The 16,525-nt window shown below is 51.6% G+C and overlaps 2 protein-coding genes across 3 annotated transcripts in view; one reads left to right on the top strand and one right to left on the bottom strand.

Moving 5' to 3' along the window:
• Window positions 1-16,525, top strand: part of LOC149350055 (kelch-like protein 20) — a 155,834-nt gene that overhangs the window by 95,786 nt on the left and 43,523 nt on the right. The gene's annotated exons all lie outside the window — the stretch shown is intronic.
• Window positions 2,111-16,059, bottom strand: LOC149350056 (uncharacterized). Of its 2 annotated transcripts, XM_089576843.1 has the most exons (3): window positions 15,947-16,009; window positions 15,860-15,877; window positions 2,111-2,698 (listed from the first exon to the last, which is right to left on the bottom strand). In XM_089576843.1, exons 1-3 carry the CDS (start codon window positions 15,989-15,991, stop codon window positions 2,423-2,425), a joined length of 339 nt encoding a protein of 112 aa, XP_089432969.1. In that variant the 5' UTR covers window positions 15,992-16,009; the 3' UTR covers window positions 2,111-2,422. The 2 variants fall into 2 exon arrangements, 1 of the variants encoding a protein (XP_089432969.1); XR_016289436.1 differs by lacking the exon at window positions 15,860-15,877 and having other exon boundaries at window positions 15,947-16,059.

Here is a 16,525-nt window from a genome sequence, read left to right as displayed (position 1 = left end):
TCAGAGGTCAACATATCTTACCAATTATTGGTTGCTGTCCTGCGAGTTCATTTATCGCACATTTGAAATGTTTAGCTTGTTTTTTTGCCTTAGTTTCCTCTCATGCTAGGTGGAACCACATCGCGTTGCGCCTCTTCGATTTTTTTTTTTATCTGCACATATGGCGAGGGTACGACGAACGGTCAGAGTATGCACGTTTCACGGCTTTCACAGGGGACCATTAAAATTCATAGAGAAAAGTGAGATAGGAAAAAAGTAAGTTGGAAATGAATCCAACACGGCGCAGTAGTCCCAAGGTTATGAGTTACACCTGACGGATGGCGCCAGTTGAAGGATTACGTCATTTCACGAGAGAAAGAAGCGTCTTGATTCTGATGAATTTTTGAGGCACAAGGTGCGGCTCTGCCCCCAAAGGGCGCCGTAGCACAAGGTGTTTTTTGGCTACTCAAGGAGGGGTCAAATACCTGTTATCCAAGCATTTCACAGAGGAGGGTGCCCGACAGCACTGGGGATCGAACCCCCCAACTGCCGCATGCGAGGCGGATGCTTCGAAAAACACGGTTTTTGAGGAAACGTGCAATAATAATCTGTATCTGCAGGTTTTGGTATATCTGGATAAAAGAACTGATTAAACTTGAAGAACCGAAACGTAGACGTTCTTCAAACGTTTACACGTTATTTACAAAAGAACTTTCCGACAATAGAAGGCCGTGGCTGCACCCCGCAGATCGTGGGATCCGAACGCGTGTGCCAAAGAAGCACTTCCTCGCCGTGCTTCGTGGGCTTGCATGCTGCAGGTCCCACCATTACGACAGGAGAACAACCAGTTTGCACAGAATGACGAATTCTTTCGTTATTTTTCTACCCAAGTTGAAAATCACTATTGGATATTATACGCCAAAAGGAATTAGAGAACAGGGAAAAGTGTGCTTGCTGTGCATAATTAAGGACTAATCGATAATTTAATGCTCAGACTTCGCTTTCTTTTATATTGTATAGGGAGCTGTGCATCTCTGTCTCAAAATAGCAAGCTGGTTAGTCAGGCAGTCACCATCAGTGCACGGGGGCATTGGCCCGTTGGAAAAATTGTTTTCGAGGAACCGGAGTGCTTTTCTATTTGATTTGAAGGCAGATTGTTTGTCTGCGTGCATTTAGTGCTGCATACCATATCAAAGCAGTGTATACTAGAGTCAGTGCACAATGATTTCCCACATGACTGTGAAAAAAATGAATAACTATAAAGAGGAGTGATCGCGGGCTTTTGCGAAATGCACGAGTGTCCGAAGCAAACCCAGCCGCGAGCGTAGCAGGCACGCGTTGTGGCGGTCTTTCGAAACCACTTCTGGGCGATGGCAGCGCAGCTTCGGTGTCAACAACCCCCGATTATAGGACGAGAGGCGGGTCGACGGGCGCTGCGCGCGGCCCGCCGCATGACCCGTGACAGATGTTGTTTTGCTACTGAATGGAGACCCCAGCGGACCGTGGCGATGTCCTCTGAGTTTGCGCCTTGTGCCTGCACTCGTTGGCACTGCGTGTCAGGAGACATGTCGGGACCAGCGCGTCAGTGTAAATGACAGCCGCGAGGCTCGGCAGTCGGGTGCTGTGCGCCAGCGTAAGGGCCCGCGTGTCTCGAGCATGTGTCGGCTTCGCGTTGTCTTTTCTCTTTCGCATAAGGGCTCGCCTAGTCCTCGGGTGCTTTGTACAGGCTTTGCTACGCTGCTGCGACTGAGCGCGTCTAGTATGTCGCTAGGATTTTCAGTGGAATTAGTTTGCCGCGCCGCTTTTGCGTCGTCAGGTCAGCTGCTGGCTGACAGGAAGCTGGGCATTTGGCTCAGATCGCTTACTTTTTGGTGTTTGCTAGTCCACTACAACACTGAGCAGGAAGATTATCTCGATGTGGTGTTTTGATCTCAGAACAGACATGCTTGTATTAATGGGACGAAACGCCTTCAGATTCGTGCGCGTTGAGGGCATAAAAATGCTCGGATGGGGCAACTTCGGAAGCAACCTTCGCTGAGGTGATAACTGTTTTGATGTTTTCTTTGACAAAATTGAAACGTGCGTCAGCCTATATACAGTGAAGTTTTTATTCGCAAACTGTGACGACCGCTCCTCGCGAGAACTGCGTCATTTCAGACACTGCACCGAGCAAAATCTTGCCGTATTTTTATGTTCGTTCTTGTTTCCTTTGTTTCCTCTGTCCGTGCTGGGAGAGTGCATTCAGTCGCATCCGTCCAGCGGTGTTCTTGAAGTCCGGCCTCCCGGCAACGCACCGCTCCGCTAGGTACTGCGCTGTCGTGCCCCTGGCGGTGTGCGCAGTCGAGGGAGGGGGCGTGGCGCGCGGCCTTCTCTTGGGGCGCCGTAATAAGGAAGCGCCGGGAAATTTCCCGGCCCGGGTGGCTTCCCTGTTGCGATTGCTTCGTCATCCATCAGCCGGAGCGGACCCCGAGCGGCGCTGATTCATCGCGCCCAGACGAGAAGAGAGCGGCGCGCCAAGAGTCCCTAATGGAGGAGGGTTCACCCTCCTCGTCTGCCGCCGCGGCGTCTCTTGGCTTGCCTCCTTCGGCGCGGTCTGGCGTTGCTCAGCGGCGGCCGCCCAGGAGAGGCGATGTTCCCTCGCTGACGGAGCGGGCGCCTTGTCACTCGACAATGCAGGGCGCCGTCGGCCCTGCCAACGGTTGTTTTCTCGCGGGGTTTGCTGGAAAAAAAAAAAAAAAAAACCGGCCGAGACGGGTTGCTGTGTCGCGTACGCGAATTGCCCACGCCATGGTGGTGTTTACTCGCGCAAAAAAAAAAAAAAATAGCGTTCAAAACCTCCAACCGCACATCTCAGGCTCTCACGGGCCCCACACATGCTATCAAGCTGCAATATTTCTGGTGATTATTCCGAGGCGTTTGATTCTAAAGGCGGCGCTTTTTTTTTTTAATATTCCTTGGGAGTCTCTTGCGGTCTCACTGTCGAGAAGAAACCCTCACCGGACTACTTTGCACCCCTCTCCAGAGAAATTTGTGCCTTCAGTGGCCGGTTTGAGTTCGCAGCGGCCTGCACCCACGCATCTCGCGCTCCTCTCTTCGGGGCCGGTCGCGCGGCGGGAAGGCAGCCGCAGTTCGTGGTGAAATATCGCGGTGCTTGAGCGGCGCGAAGACAGCTCGTTACAGCCGAGCACACCGCGCGCAACTTCATCCGCGGCGCGTGCACGCCTGGCTGCCGCTGTCCGAGCCGGAATTCCTAATGGAATTTATAATTTTATCGCCGCGATGCGCTACACGTGCGGCCGGCGTCGGAGCGCCCAAGTGCCCGCGTTCTGGCCCCCGGTGCGGGCACGTAGCCCCCGTTTGCGGAGGGCGCGCAGTTTGCGAGCGCTTCTCGGCTCGACACGTTGTTGCGCGCGAATTACCCCTGCTCGAAAAAGCTCGTCATTATTACTTCACGGATGCGTTGCTTTAGCGTCGACGCTTTGCAAACAAGTTTAAATCGGCCAGCCCCGGGTTGTTGTTCTCTCCCTTTCCCCAGGCTGCCCAAGTTTCTCTCTCTCCTATTCTTTTTCTCTTCTTTCTTTTTTTTGTCACATTAGGAAGTAAGTTCGTAAAAATCCTTTCATGCTTCTGAAGACGGAGTTGTTCCTGACGATTACAATCTGTCTGTGTTAGCAATGGTCTCAAATTTGTGTACTTAATTTCCTATCGGTGTGCATCGCTTATAAACTTACGGCCCCTCAAATTCTCGCGTCGTCTGTCCTGCATATTCTCGCGCAGACGTCGCTGTAGTTTACATCATCGTGCCTTTCTGTTATAGTGGTATTCTTATATGTTGGCGTTGGGGTCCGCGCACAAAAATATTATTACAACCTCTCCGCTCACAGCTTCGTTCCCGTTCTGGAGCGGCCGCATAGTCAGCAAAGGCAGGCACATTTTTGCTAGCGAGATTTATCGCAAGCAGATACCGCCTATAGCTAGCTGCTGCGTGCGGAACTGAAGGCGAGCGCGGTAATAACGAGTCCGTGCGCCCAGCGTGCTGCGCTCACCTGCTCACCTGCAGCACCGGATTCAGATAGGAAGAGGACCGCAGCGCGCGCAGGTGGCGCCGAGACTCTGCATTCAACTTGAGCTTTTTAACGAGCCCGATCAATCCGGTCCGGAAGTGCTCGCCTTTGGAGCCGGGCTTCTCGGGGTAGTCTCGTGCCCACCCGCTCCCCCTTTTATTTTCGACAGTGTTGTCGCGTGTAACGAGATCCAGTTTTGAAAAATAAAATACGGAGGGAAAGCCCGAGTACTTGCAGCCTGCGCCTGTGGGCACGAGAGCGTTTCTAATTTGAGTGCGGAGACGTCGTTTTTATTTTCAGTATAAGAGCTGTGAATGTTTGCTTTTTTGGACCGTTTGCTTGTGTTTTTGCGTACTCTTATTCATAGGGGCTAATATTACTTCTTCTGTATCCGGATCTCTTAGGATGAATTTCATTCGCCGAAAATTTACCCGTGTGCATACGGTGAGCTCGTTGCGCTAGTTCTGAACAAACCTTTCATACGAATCCCATTCGAATCGCGTTTAAGGCCTCAAAATAAACCATATACCCTCCATGAGTTTTTTGTCGTGGGTGCTCTTCCCTTTTAGCACGGGAACTAAAATTTTTAGAAACTTGACGTGGGCGTCATTTCGTTCATCGTTCCGATATTTTTTTTTGTTTTGTTTACCAAAGCAGCCTGTGTTCCTGTATATCCAGCTCTTCGTTTTACCTTTTTCTTCGTGCTCTGAGGTGGTTTGTTGGAATGCGATCATTCCAAGATGCAGATTTTCGGAGGGGCTTTATGGAATCCCATGCCTCTAAGTTCTAACGTGAGTGCATCGCAGTTCAAAGCAAAAACAAATGTATGGCCTATATTAGGCAGTGTCCGCAAAAAAGATTCAAGCGTGGCAATTTTCGCATGCAATAATATCCGGATGGATTCGACACTCTACTGGCTGAGACAGCAAGCCGCGAAGCAAAGGGGCCACTTTTCTGGCATTATTCCAAAAGCACGTAGACGCAATTATTCGATTGCTACTTAAATTTTAAGTGTGTGTGTGTGTGTGTGTGTGTGTGTGTGTGTGTGTGTGTGTGTGTGTGTGTGTGTGTGTGTGTGTGTGTGTGTGTGTGTGTGTGTGTGTGTGTGTGTGTGTGTGTGTGTGTGTGTGTGTGTGTGTGTGTGTGTGTGTGTGTGTGTGTGTGTGTGTGTGTGTGTGTGTGTGTGTGTGTGTGTGTGTGTGTGTGTGTGTGTGTGTGTGTGTGTGTGTGTGTGTGAGAGAGAGAGAGAGAGAGACCAGCATTCACACTGAGCGACTACCAGCCATACGGCATTGTTCAGGCCACTCTACAACCACCCGGAGGCAGGTTTCGAACTTACTGAGCGCATTGATTTTACCTCTGCGCGGGGCAAGAGAAATGGCGTCCAGTGAAAGCTGATACTTGGACTAGTTGATTTAATCCAGTATTAGTCATTAGGACTCACTACTTTCGCTTGTAGCCTTGCCTCATGCAACGGCATCCAGCTTGGTAAACTGTGGCATTTGAAGCGCACGGAGCGCATACATTGTTTTGCGTCCCGGACGACAGCGTTCAGCTACTCGTCCAGACTTTATATTCGCCTGTGAAGTATTGGTCCTGTAAGAGGGGCTTTCAGACTTGCTACTTTAGGCTCCAAATTGCTTTCAGGACATGAAGTGGCAAACTGTAGGCTAGTAGCCAATTTTGCTTTTTGTTTTTTTTGGGAGCGGCCCAAAGCAATTTTTTGTGTGGGGGGGTCTGGGTGGTGCATGCTCAACTAGAATGATCACGCAATGTACTGGCGCACTTCCAAGGCTGTGGTGACTGGCTTCGAGGTGGTGAGCGCGCAGGCTTCGTTCATTCAAAACGCACTTGGCAGTGCTGCAGTAAGGTAGGGCAAGAGGGAAATCACGTTTTTTTTTTTCATATTTCGCGGGATTTCTTGAAATGCTGGAAAACCGAATCTCGAAAGAGATACGTTGGTATAAAAGAATTGGATCGAATGTTTCTTAGCATCCAGTATTATATAACGACGCGCACTTCACCGTAAAGGGAATGTTTAAAATTGTGTATAATTAATGTTATCTAATTAACTAATTTTATCGAAATTAAGGAAAACAATGAGAAGGGCCACATGGCGGCAGTGTGTAGTTTACCGTTTCTTTTTTTTTTTTAGTCATTGGTTCAAGTTGTGAAACTCCCTGTATATGTACTGCAACAGTGCCTGCTTGGGCTAGTTAGTAATTCGTGGCTTTGAGTAAAAAAAAAGACAATCGCAGGACTGTTACTAGTTTCTAGCGCGACCGTTAGCTGTGGTGTGACAGCAAGCATTTTTTTTACAGGCATGTTCTGTCTTTTTTCTCGCGAGGTCAGACAGCCGGAGGTCAATCCGGACTTGCCCAGGACTTGCCCAGGATTTAGCGCGCTGAGTGCGGCTTGGTACATGTATAGAAGCCTTGGGTACATGTATAGAGGGTATGCTGAATTTTAGATCATAAGGCAGACGGGTAAGCCCGCCTCTCAACATGTTGCTTTCTCCTGAAATTTAGAAGTTGTATTTTTATTCTTTGCGAGGGTGCTCGGATGGCTTGAGGGGGGTCGACCGTTCGCTCTGCTATTTCTTCAAGGTGGACGGTCGTTTCCATCGTCACGCGCCGCCTTCGTGGCGCTCCTGCCAGTTATGCGTGCAGAATGAAGGCACGCATTGCGTTAGGCGGCAGCGATGCGGATGCGTATGCCAACCTTTATATTTTCCTTGCGCCGTTTTTTTTTTTCTTCCCCCGATCTCCTGCGCAAGCAGTCCCGTTGATTGAAACTGTAATCCCTGGGGCTGCACCCTGGCACGATCATCTCAGGCCCGTTTACCGGAGGCACCAAGCCGCACTCAGCGCGCTAAATCGGGCGTGCAGCTTGCGATAATGCTGCCATGCGGAAAAGGCATACGGATGCGCTGCCTTCGCGCAGATCTTGCACTGGGAGGGAAAAAACAAGGACAACAAAAGAAGTTTGGGAGGGGCAGAGCAGTCAATTTGAGAAAGTGCGTCTGTCTGCGCCGGGCCGCCGAGTCGGAACCGAAGGTCGACTGCAGCCATCGCAGTTACGTTCGCTGTCGATGACGAAGGACGATGCCGCGACAGCTGAGCCAGCAACAGTGGGGCGCCAGTTCGCTGTCCGCGTCGGTCGACACGACGGGTAACGATGAGATGGCGAGCAGTAAAAGCGGCCGCAACGACAAAAGAGCCCCCGGAGAAGAAGGGGGGGGGGGGGGGGGGTCTGGCGAAACACTGGCTGGAATGACGTCTCGCGGACAAGCCTTGTGGCCGTTGCGCCCCTTCTTGCGCGCTGTACGGGGCGCATCTCGGAGTTGCCGCAGAGGGGGCGTTTCTCGTCACAGCGTGCGTAACTAAATGCGTGGAAACATCGCTAGCGTCGAAGAAACGTGATTGATGTGAACAAAGACAGAATGGTTCGTCGAGGCTGTCGCTCGGTGGGCGCTGCGTCTCAAGGAAAGACTGCTAGGCTGACTGTGCCCGCCTGCAGAGGCACGAGGCCCTCTGGCGGCTGCAGCTCGCTAGCCATAGTGAACGACGTTTTCGCCTCGTTCAGCGCGTCTCTCTATCTATTGCGCCTTGTCGTTCTTGTTTTTATATGGGGCACTGGGAACAACCGGGTGTGACTTGCGCAATGCGCTGAACGCAGCTGCCTTGCCGAGACAAAGGCATAACGACAGGGGCCATTTGTCTTTGTGGAGTGTAAAGATAAAGAAGCGAAACTAAAATGCTAAGTTTCATCCTCACAAGAATTAGAGGAAACAACGCGTCGAAAATAGAAATGCGCTGCGCGCCCCTGAAACGCCGGCGAACAACGAACAGCGTGGTTATAGGGAGGTTTTCGTTATTTATTTATTTATAAATAACACAGTTATCACAGCTGTCTGAAAAAATATCGGCGCTAGACGCACTGCCTGCGCGTCATCGATGAGAATTCGCTCGCTGCCGCATCGAGAGCTCGAACCAACGCAGCACTCTTTAGCCTTGTTACTTTTTTTCCTTTTTACGGCTGCTTTCGAGAAACGGCCTAGCCCCTCATAACGTTGTCCGCTCGCGGCTGCTGAAGATGATAGAAGGGACACACCACGAGTTGTGGCCACTCCCACGCTCGTCGACTTTGCTCGGGGAAACACGTCGATCGATTCTGTGGGGCTTTTTAGGGGTTTGTTCATGTTTGTCCGGCAGCAAAAGACGCATATACTTGTGAGAAAATTGCATTTAAAAAAATTTCCCTCAACTCTATGCAAACTCGTGGCGTCTACACCAAAAAACTCCGTGATCACTTTTCGAAGCGGATGGCGCTGTAGCCGAGCCTCTGGGATCCGCGTCACAAATGAAAAAAAAAAGAAAAAAAAACTGGATGCATAGCAGTTTACTTCCATACTCGTCCAGTGACGCTGCACTTAATTTTCTTTTCCTTTTCTTTTAACTTTAATTTTACCTTTTTACCATCTTTAATTTGTCCTCAGCGTCCTTTTAACCTTTTTGAGTCGTTTCTCATCTTTGTGATGACGATGATGTCCTCAGGCCTAATGGCACATACCCAGGGTGGGGGATTGGCCAGGGTGCATAGCGAATACAAACGCACTTATGTACAAGGATTGGAGTATTTGGATAATTTTCGGTCTCAGACTAGAATTTGTGCAAAAAAAAAAAAAAAGCAGTAAATTCTCATTCTAGCAGAAGAATCTACCTTATGTACTTATGTAGCGCGAATATAATCGCACACTGGTCGTAGTTTGCTAAATTATAACGCCCGCTTCTTTTTTCTGTATTGGTCGGCACCTTTTATCGCCCTTTGTTAGTTTTGCTGATTAACTCATTTGTGCACCTTACGAAGGGACGTGGCTTCGGTGGGAGGGATTCGTTCTGTCGAATGACTGTTTAGGTCTTCGCTACGCAGACTCCTTTGAGTGTGATGCACGTTTTCAAGCAGTGTTTCTCGCCTAGTGGAGAAGAAGCGATTTTTTCTAAGTCCTCACTCTATTCACGCACTCGGTGGATTTAGGGATCGTGGCTGTGGAAATACTTTTTTTTTTCTTCATATCATTTGACCGCAGTGGGCAGTGGAGACTGCGGTGAGTAATGTTCGTGGTGTAAATGTGCTTAATCAGATGCCTAAATACCGCTCACCGCCTGTCCCCGCAGCTTCGTGCGGATATTACGTGCGATATTTTGATGCTGTACGAATTGGGCGGACTTCATGCTCATTCTCCAACTCACTGCGGGTTACACCCTTTACCAGTCGCACATACCTCGTATTTGAGCGTCTTTGACTTCGCTTTGTCAGTCTGATGCTTGGAAATTGTGTATGCCGACTGTCATAAGTGTTTTGAACGAGATTAGGAATGAATTCAATTTTACCGGGAGCGTATTGCTAAAGATTTATTGGGGAAGTAGGTATTTCGTGCACTAATAATTAATCCGCACACATTTGTTCCGGGCTACGTGGAAAGATGGCTGTGAAGAGAAGTTTTTTTGCTCTCACTGCTATTCACGAACCCTTGGCCTCGAGTGTACATTATCTGGCGGGGCGTAAACGATGGCCGGCTGAAGCTGCCGATCTTTGCTGAACGCCGCGGTTCCTGCGTGCTTCGTGTCCGCTTAACGATGCGATTCCCCAGAATCTTGCCATCCTGGCGCAGTGCCGCGTCTTCCCCTCGAGCTGCAGCGTCGGCTTAAGTGCATGCGATGGCCGACAGGGGCTGCTCTCTGCTTTTTGTTCCGCTCTCCCCACAGGAACGCTGATCCTGCGGCGCTGACGCGGGACCGGCCGCCGCCTCGATCGACCCCGTGCCGGAGGTGGCCCGCGAGTGCTAAATCGCAGCGGGCCGCCTTTGTTCCGCTCTTGGGGCGCGAGATTAATGAATAATTGATGCTATGCAGAGTAGCGGAATGCTGGGCCCGCGCTTCGCTGTACTGCGGGGCGTCCTTGTGTGGCTCGCAAGGAGGCCTCCTTCCCTCCTCCCTGGGCCAGATTGTTTGCCCTTCGATTGGGCTTCTGATTGCATTACTGCGCGCTCATCGGCGGCTGCGCCGGAGCAACCCCGCGCGCCGGGCTCTGGCGGGGCCATCCGCTCTTTATTCCCCAGATCGATTGCCGTAGCACACGATTTTGGCGCCCAGGCATCGTTATGACCGGCCCCTGGACGTCGTTGATCCGCGGGGTCTGGCCCAGAGGCGCCCCGGAACAAGGCGACCGTGACTGCTGCCAGCTCCTGCGGCTTGCACTCTACTTCCTTGGAGCGGTGCACCCTGATGACATTATATATAAGCTTGCACTGGCCACAAATAATCGTCTGCTATACCGCCTGGTTGGACGTCTGGACGGTGCATGGAAGAGTTTGCTTGTTGGCCTGCGGATGCTTCGGACGTGGTCGGAACCAAAGCAGGGAAATAATGTCACCAGAGATTTAACACGGAGGCAGCGCACAAGAGTAGCAGCCGGGCGAATCGAACGTTGTTTAATTGTCACTGAATCGCTAGAATGTGTGTTCCTTTTTCTTCTTCCCCGCCCCGAGAGTATCGCCCTTGTGGCTTGCTCTGCGGGCCGAAAAGGTGCGAGGTGGAGCGGTGCTAATAGCGCGGGCAAATTGTGCGCGAAGTGGCTGCCTCATCGGAACTGTATTTGGGATCCCAGCTCTGCCTCGGGGCATTTGTATGCATTGAGTGGGCCCTTAGGCAGGGAAACTGCTGATCTGGGGCTATGATGCGTGTCCATGGAGACCCGCCTCAGGAACGCTTCTGCTGTTAGAAATACTCCCTGATACGTGTAATCCACCATCTCGGAGCTTTGTGCGGTCACCAGGAGCTCGTTGAGTCGCACGACTCTGCTGCACGTTGTGCGTGGCCAGCGCTGGTCCACTCTCGCGGGGCGGCCCACAGTAGGCGCGCGTGTCCCGGTGGGCGCCGCCTGATCAGAGGCCCACTTTGGGTGCGCGCCACTTGCATAAATGGATTAGCCGCGGCCCGGGCTGCCGCGCTGAGCCTCGGGCCGGATTGGCGCCCGCCGCCGAAGCACCTTGGGGGCCGGCGGCGGCGTCTTCGCGCCGTTCCCAATTAGAAGCCTGGGCGCCCAAGAAGAGCGTTGTCAAGGCAACGCCGTATGCTGCCGCGGAATGGATAACGAATGCGTCGCAGCCCCCGCTCTCTCATTTGTTTGTGGCCGGGATGCGCGGGGCACAGCGTGGCGTGCTTTAACTTTGCATGAGCAGCGGGAGAATGCGCGGGCGGCCTCCGGCAGTCTGTTGTGGTTTAAACCCCGAATGGAGGGGAGTCGCCAGGGGGGCCGCAGCCTGCGCGAGATTGCGCTGTAGCCGGCCGGTGCCTGCTGCTTTCGCATGCGCGCCTGGCGAGCGCCGAGCGAGCTTCGCGTGATTCCGTGGCGCGGCTTTTTCGCGGCAACAAGTGGGGGCGCCCTGTCTGAAGTGGAGGAGCGGGCGAGGCGGTGACTGTATAGAACGTTGGAAATCACTGTGGTGCTAACTGTGGGTGCAGCTCGATTCATATTCCGTGGCACTCAAGAGAACGCGAGCACCGTCGGATGGAAGACTGCGGCGTGTTCATATTGTCTGCCACTTTCGTTCGCGAACGCGCGTTCAGGCGTCGAACTCCAAATAACAGTCGTGTATCGATAACTCGAGCTCAGAGGGGCCAAAAATTTGTCGGTATTGAAGGCACCGTTTGTTAGCCCTCGATGTTGAAGAGGCCAAATCGTCAATTATAAAAGCTGGCTGTTGGAACGAAGCGATGTGCTTCACTTATGTGCGATGGCCGTGTGGAGTTCTGAGCGCCAGTGAATGAAGAGACGAAGGAATTCAAGTCATGAAGGCTAACCCGGTATAATGCCTGGTTGTCCGCACCGAACTTGTGAAGAGTGATTTGCGTAATGATATATAGCGCAGGAGTGGGAGTAGAGAAGTCAAGCATATATCATCTGTGGAATGTCGGTGAACAGAATCAAGTAAAAGCATATCTGCAGGCGGATACTCATGTCTGTAGTCTTCAGATACCGAAGACACGCCTTGGTTTCCACCTAGGTCGTGGACAAATGACGCTATAGGGTCCCAGAATCTTGGCCTGTGTGAAGGCTCGAAAGTATAATCGGCTCGGCGCAGGGCTTTCTGCGAAGATGCTACTTTTACTGTTGGTGTGGGAGAGTGGCAGCTGACAGTGCATAATGTTTTTTGCCGAATTTGTAGTAGTCGCACTCCCGGAATTCAGCCTTCCAGTTAGAAAAGGAACTGTAGTAGGATTGCCAGTGTAGGCCGTGCAGCGTCAGTTGCTTGACCGCTGGCGTTCACCGGGCTCTTCGTGCATGCGGCGGAAACAGCCAATTTCGTCGCATTCTATCCTTCAAAGTATGCTTCTGTAACATGTCGCCACTTTTATCATTAACAATGCGTGCGTGTGTGCGTGCGTGCGTGAGCGGGTGGGTATACGTGTGTGTGTGTGTGTGGGGGGGGGGGGGGGGGGTCCGGGAACGCCGAATGGGGTGCTTTCCGGCGCTTGTTGTATATCGATTAAAACCAATCAAACGCTTGTGCTCCTTCCTTCCTTTGCCGGAATCGTGATTATAGTGTCCTATGCACGCTGACGTTAATTGTTCTGGAAAGTGGTAAGATTGAATGATTATAGGCTGATTTTTACGTGCCGTAAATTTCGACCAACTGGCGTCCTTGAACGCGCATCTAAATCTCGGTATACCATTTTTTTTGTGGCTGCATTTTGCCTGCGTCGAAATGCATCCGCCGCGGACAGCACAGAAGCCGCGGCCATGAACACAGTAAGCCCGACGCTGTAGCTACTGAGTCATCTTGACTTTCGGACCAAAGATCGCACCGTATTCCTTTGCTGCGCGAGTAAAACGGTTTGCGGTCATAATTGCATCAATTGTCACTAAATGGTGGAGTGTGATGCGCCCGGATAGGAAATGAAAAATTTGCTGCTGCAGAATCTGGCAGGTTGTAGCGTCGCATTTACCGCGAACCTAATGGCGCACTGAAAACTCTCCTCATATTTTGAGATTGAAAGTGACCACCAAGCATAACAGGGAATTAAGGTCTCGGTGCACTCGTTTCATTAGCGAGAGGTAATGTGACCTGCAGAAAGTTCTCATCAAATTCTTAAGCTCGCCTCTTTACAAAGTGGACACAATTTTTTCACTGCAGTCTGCATAATGCGATGGCTATTCACGAGGAAATGTCTCTCTCCTATCTTATACCGCATTATGCGAGATTTCTTTGCACGTATTCTCATCGTGCTCGCCTTAAAAGAAAAAAGAAAATCCGTTCAGGCTCCTTCTTTTTTTATTATTTCTTCTATTCCTTTGCGTTCGTATTTTGTGAATTAAGGTTCATGCGCATAATATTCAGCGCTTGGCTGCGAAATTAGTTAGCTGCTGTGCACTGGAAGCAATCGATTTTGTCGCTGTTCCTATCCGGGGGACCTTCCGCCCGTTCCCCTCCGTTGTTTGCTTCGTTAGCGAATGTGCGCCGACTGGGCCCTCGCTCAGCTCTGGTAAAAATATTCGGCTTGCCGAAGGTACAGCGTAAAAAAAAGAATAAAGACGTGGCCGGGCGCTTCTGCTCAATTAAGGTATGGAAATCAAGGCATTGTCCTGAAATTCCTTGAGCAGTGTACGCCAAGCTTCGCTCATTGGCGGCCAGTTTCTTTGATCTTTATATTTGCGGGGAATTGCCGTTCTATTTTTTTTTTTTTTTGCCCCCGTTTTCTTCTCAGGCCAAGGAGAAGAAACCGAAATCCGGCTTCAGGCCGCTCTGGGCTTCGTTTAGTCCACCAAGCGATGTGCCCGCTAACGGAACTGAAGGACCCAGAGATTTTATACATGTTTATCTTCTATAGGCCTTGTGTGAAGAAGAGCCAATTCCTTGGTCACAGCCCATGCCCGCACATTTACTGCCATTGCAGAGCGGCGCCTTAGGTGCTTGCTGTCGTTCTGCACCTCTTACGTGCACGACGACCTGATGGAATAGAGAAACCGCGCAGATCTATAATGACCTGAGCGACGTCATTGCTTCACACAATGGACTCGAAATCTTGGCTGTTGGCAGACTAGCGATACAGGCGTAGAGTGCAAGTGGTGGCCCGTGATGAGGGCTCAAAAAAAAAAAAACACCGAGAGAGGCGCTCGTTTCACCCTAGAAGGCAAAGAAATAAAAAGAAACTGGAAACAAAGCAGAGAACGAAAGATTGTTGTGGCTATATTTCGCAGAAATCTTGCGAAAGTATACAGACTTACTCTCTGGTAAGGCTGCTGCAAAGCTTTTGCTAAATTCGCAGGGCGTTCTTAGCACAGCGCGTTCAGGCAGCAAGCTTTGTAAACGACATGTTAAAAAAGTACCTGCATCTGTGGACAAGTATACAGTAGACAGTTATGTTTAAGCCGCGTTCCAGGCTTGATGCTGTGCAGGCGTTGCAGCGTTTCTTCCGATAGCGCGACTCAGCTGCGTGGCTCAATGGCAGAGAGCCGGCCGACGTATCACTATACTCGAGGCTGCAGGGCCCTGCCTTCCCGCCCGTAAAGCGACGCCGCGCGCGCGTTTTTCACTGTTTGTCAAAGCGAAGATATGTCTCATCGGCGCGGCTTATTTCCTCTCAGCTATCAGTCTGCGTGGCGTCGGCGGCTCCAAACGTCTGTTTCGTTTTCGGGACGACTTTTCTCCCGCTTCTCCGCCGCGGGGAACTTCAATCGAGCGTCCAAGTTATTGCCTCCTGGGGGAATGTTCTTCAGAGCGGAACGTCGATCGGGCTCTTCTCCGTTTTGCCGGTGCCGTGGCGGCAAATTTTCCAGCCCACACCAGCCTTTTATCGACAGCGCCGCGTCCCGGGAGCGAGTGTCTATCTGCGTTCGCCGGGCTTATCGGCCACTCGCAGTCAACTGGTGCAAAGCTGAAAACTCTGTTTTGCCTTTCTTTCTCTCGTTGAGCTTATGCCACTGGGTAATATGAAAGCATCTCGAGGTGTTGCCGGGGCGGAATAACGTGACACGGATAATCGGCGGCACGTCGATGGCAGGATGGTCCGTCGATAATGGGGCGATCCGTTGAGAACCGCGCGTATAATTGACATTAGTTTTGGAAAACTGCGGGGAGTGAATCTTGTTTATTGCGCTGCACTATTCTGCCACAACAGTGACGCCCAGCGCCTTTCCTGAACTTTCTCTCAAATTCACGAGTGGCAGTTGAAGTCGTCGAGTGGTGCAGAAGGGCTCAAGCTGTTTCGCTTTGCCGGCTCCCTACAGAGCCAGGACAGAGGGTTTGGATTTCAGAGACATGTGTTCGCTGTCAGAAGTCTTCTGAGTCGCAGGAACTTTAGTCGCAGGGGAATGAAGTCCTCACAGCACAGTGTTCCACCGTGCACCCGGGAAGCTAAGCGATTCTTTTGGAAGTGGCGTGGCTAATAACCAACGTGCGTCACTTTTGCTGGAAGCAAGGACAAGCCAAAACACCTACTAGCAGCCCTCAGATTGTACGCAGTGCAGCCATATCTGCACAGGAGGTGAGAAAAAGGGAAAAGGTGGTGGGGTGTGATGTGAATCATGTGCCTTTATGCTAAGCCTGACTTTTGAGTCACGTGTAAGTGATCTGTTGACAGTTTGAGCTTCTCCGTATCTGCATCCGGGGGGCAGCTCATACTTTGGGAATATATCATTCTTTCGAGTAGGCCCTTTGTTTCATTTTTTCTTTGCTGCAGCCTGTTCTGCGGGACGCAGGAAATGGGGACTATAGAAGGTCGTGGCGGCCTGTTCATCCTTGTTTAAGCTACCTCATTCGGGTCTTTTTCCTGGGGAAGAAGAAAAAATATAAATGGCGGTAGGAAAGCACGGGAGAGCGCGTAGATCGCAATGTTCACCTGCAGTGAATGTGGCCCATCGGCGCGCTCCTCCTTTGGGCCCATCTGTCGGCGAGGCAGGTAAGCCGGAGCGCAACCTGCGCGGCCCTCCGGCGGCGACTGGCGCGATTGCCGCGCATCCGACAATGGCCTCTGCGGACGCTCATGCGCGAATGCTTCGCTGCCCCGCCCACTCCCCGGTCTCGTTTATCGCGGGAAGCGCCTCGTCTCGGAGAAATGTGTGCCGGCGCACTCACTGTTTGCACTCTCCGAGAACGAGCCGCGTTTTATTATCCGCCCGCAAATGCGTTGGCGTGTCGGCGCCGTATTTTCTCGTCAGCTTCGCGCGAGCGCCTATAGTCGCCACTGAGCGCGCTGCTCGCGATCGCGTCCGTGGGAAACGGACGGCCTGCGTTGCGGGCAGTCGCAGAAACTACTTTACGCTCTGCCTCGCAATGTTCCGTCTCGTTATAACTGCGCAGCTTCGTGGCATTGATTGGGGGCCGAATTCGCTTGCCTGGTAGTGCCTAAGGACGGTTCATCACTGGCCTGCGTCCGCACTGTGGCCATCCTCAACGCCTGGATATCTAAAACTTTTCA

This window comes from Amblyomma mixtum, chromosome 3, assembly GCF_055824585.1.
Source record: "Amblyomma mixtum isolate Tamu chromosome 3, ASM5582458v1, whole genome shotgun sequence".
In the NCBI taxonomy this organism is placed as follows: Eukaryota; Metazoa; Arthropoda; class Arachnida; order Ixodida; family Ixodidae; genus Amblyomma; species Amblyomma mixtum.
This window is presented reverse-complemented; position numbering and strand designations above follow the sequence as displayed.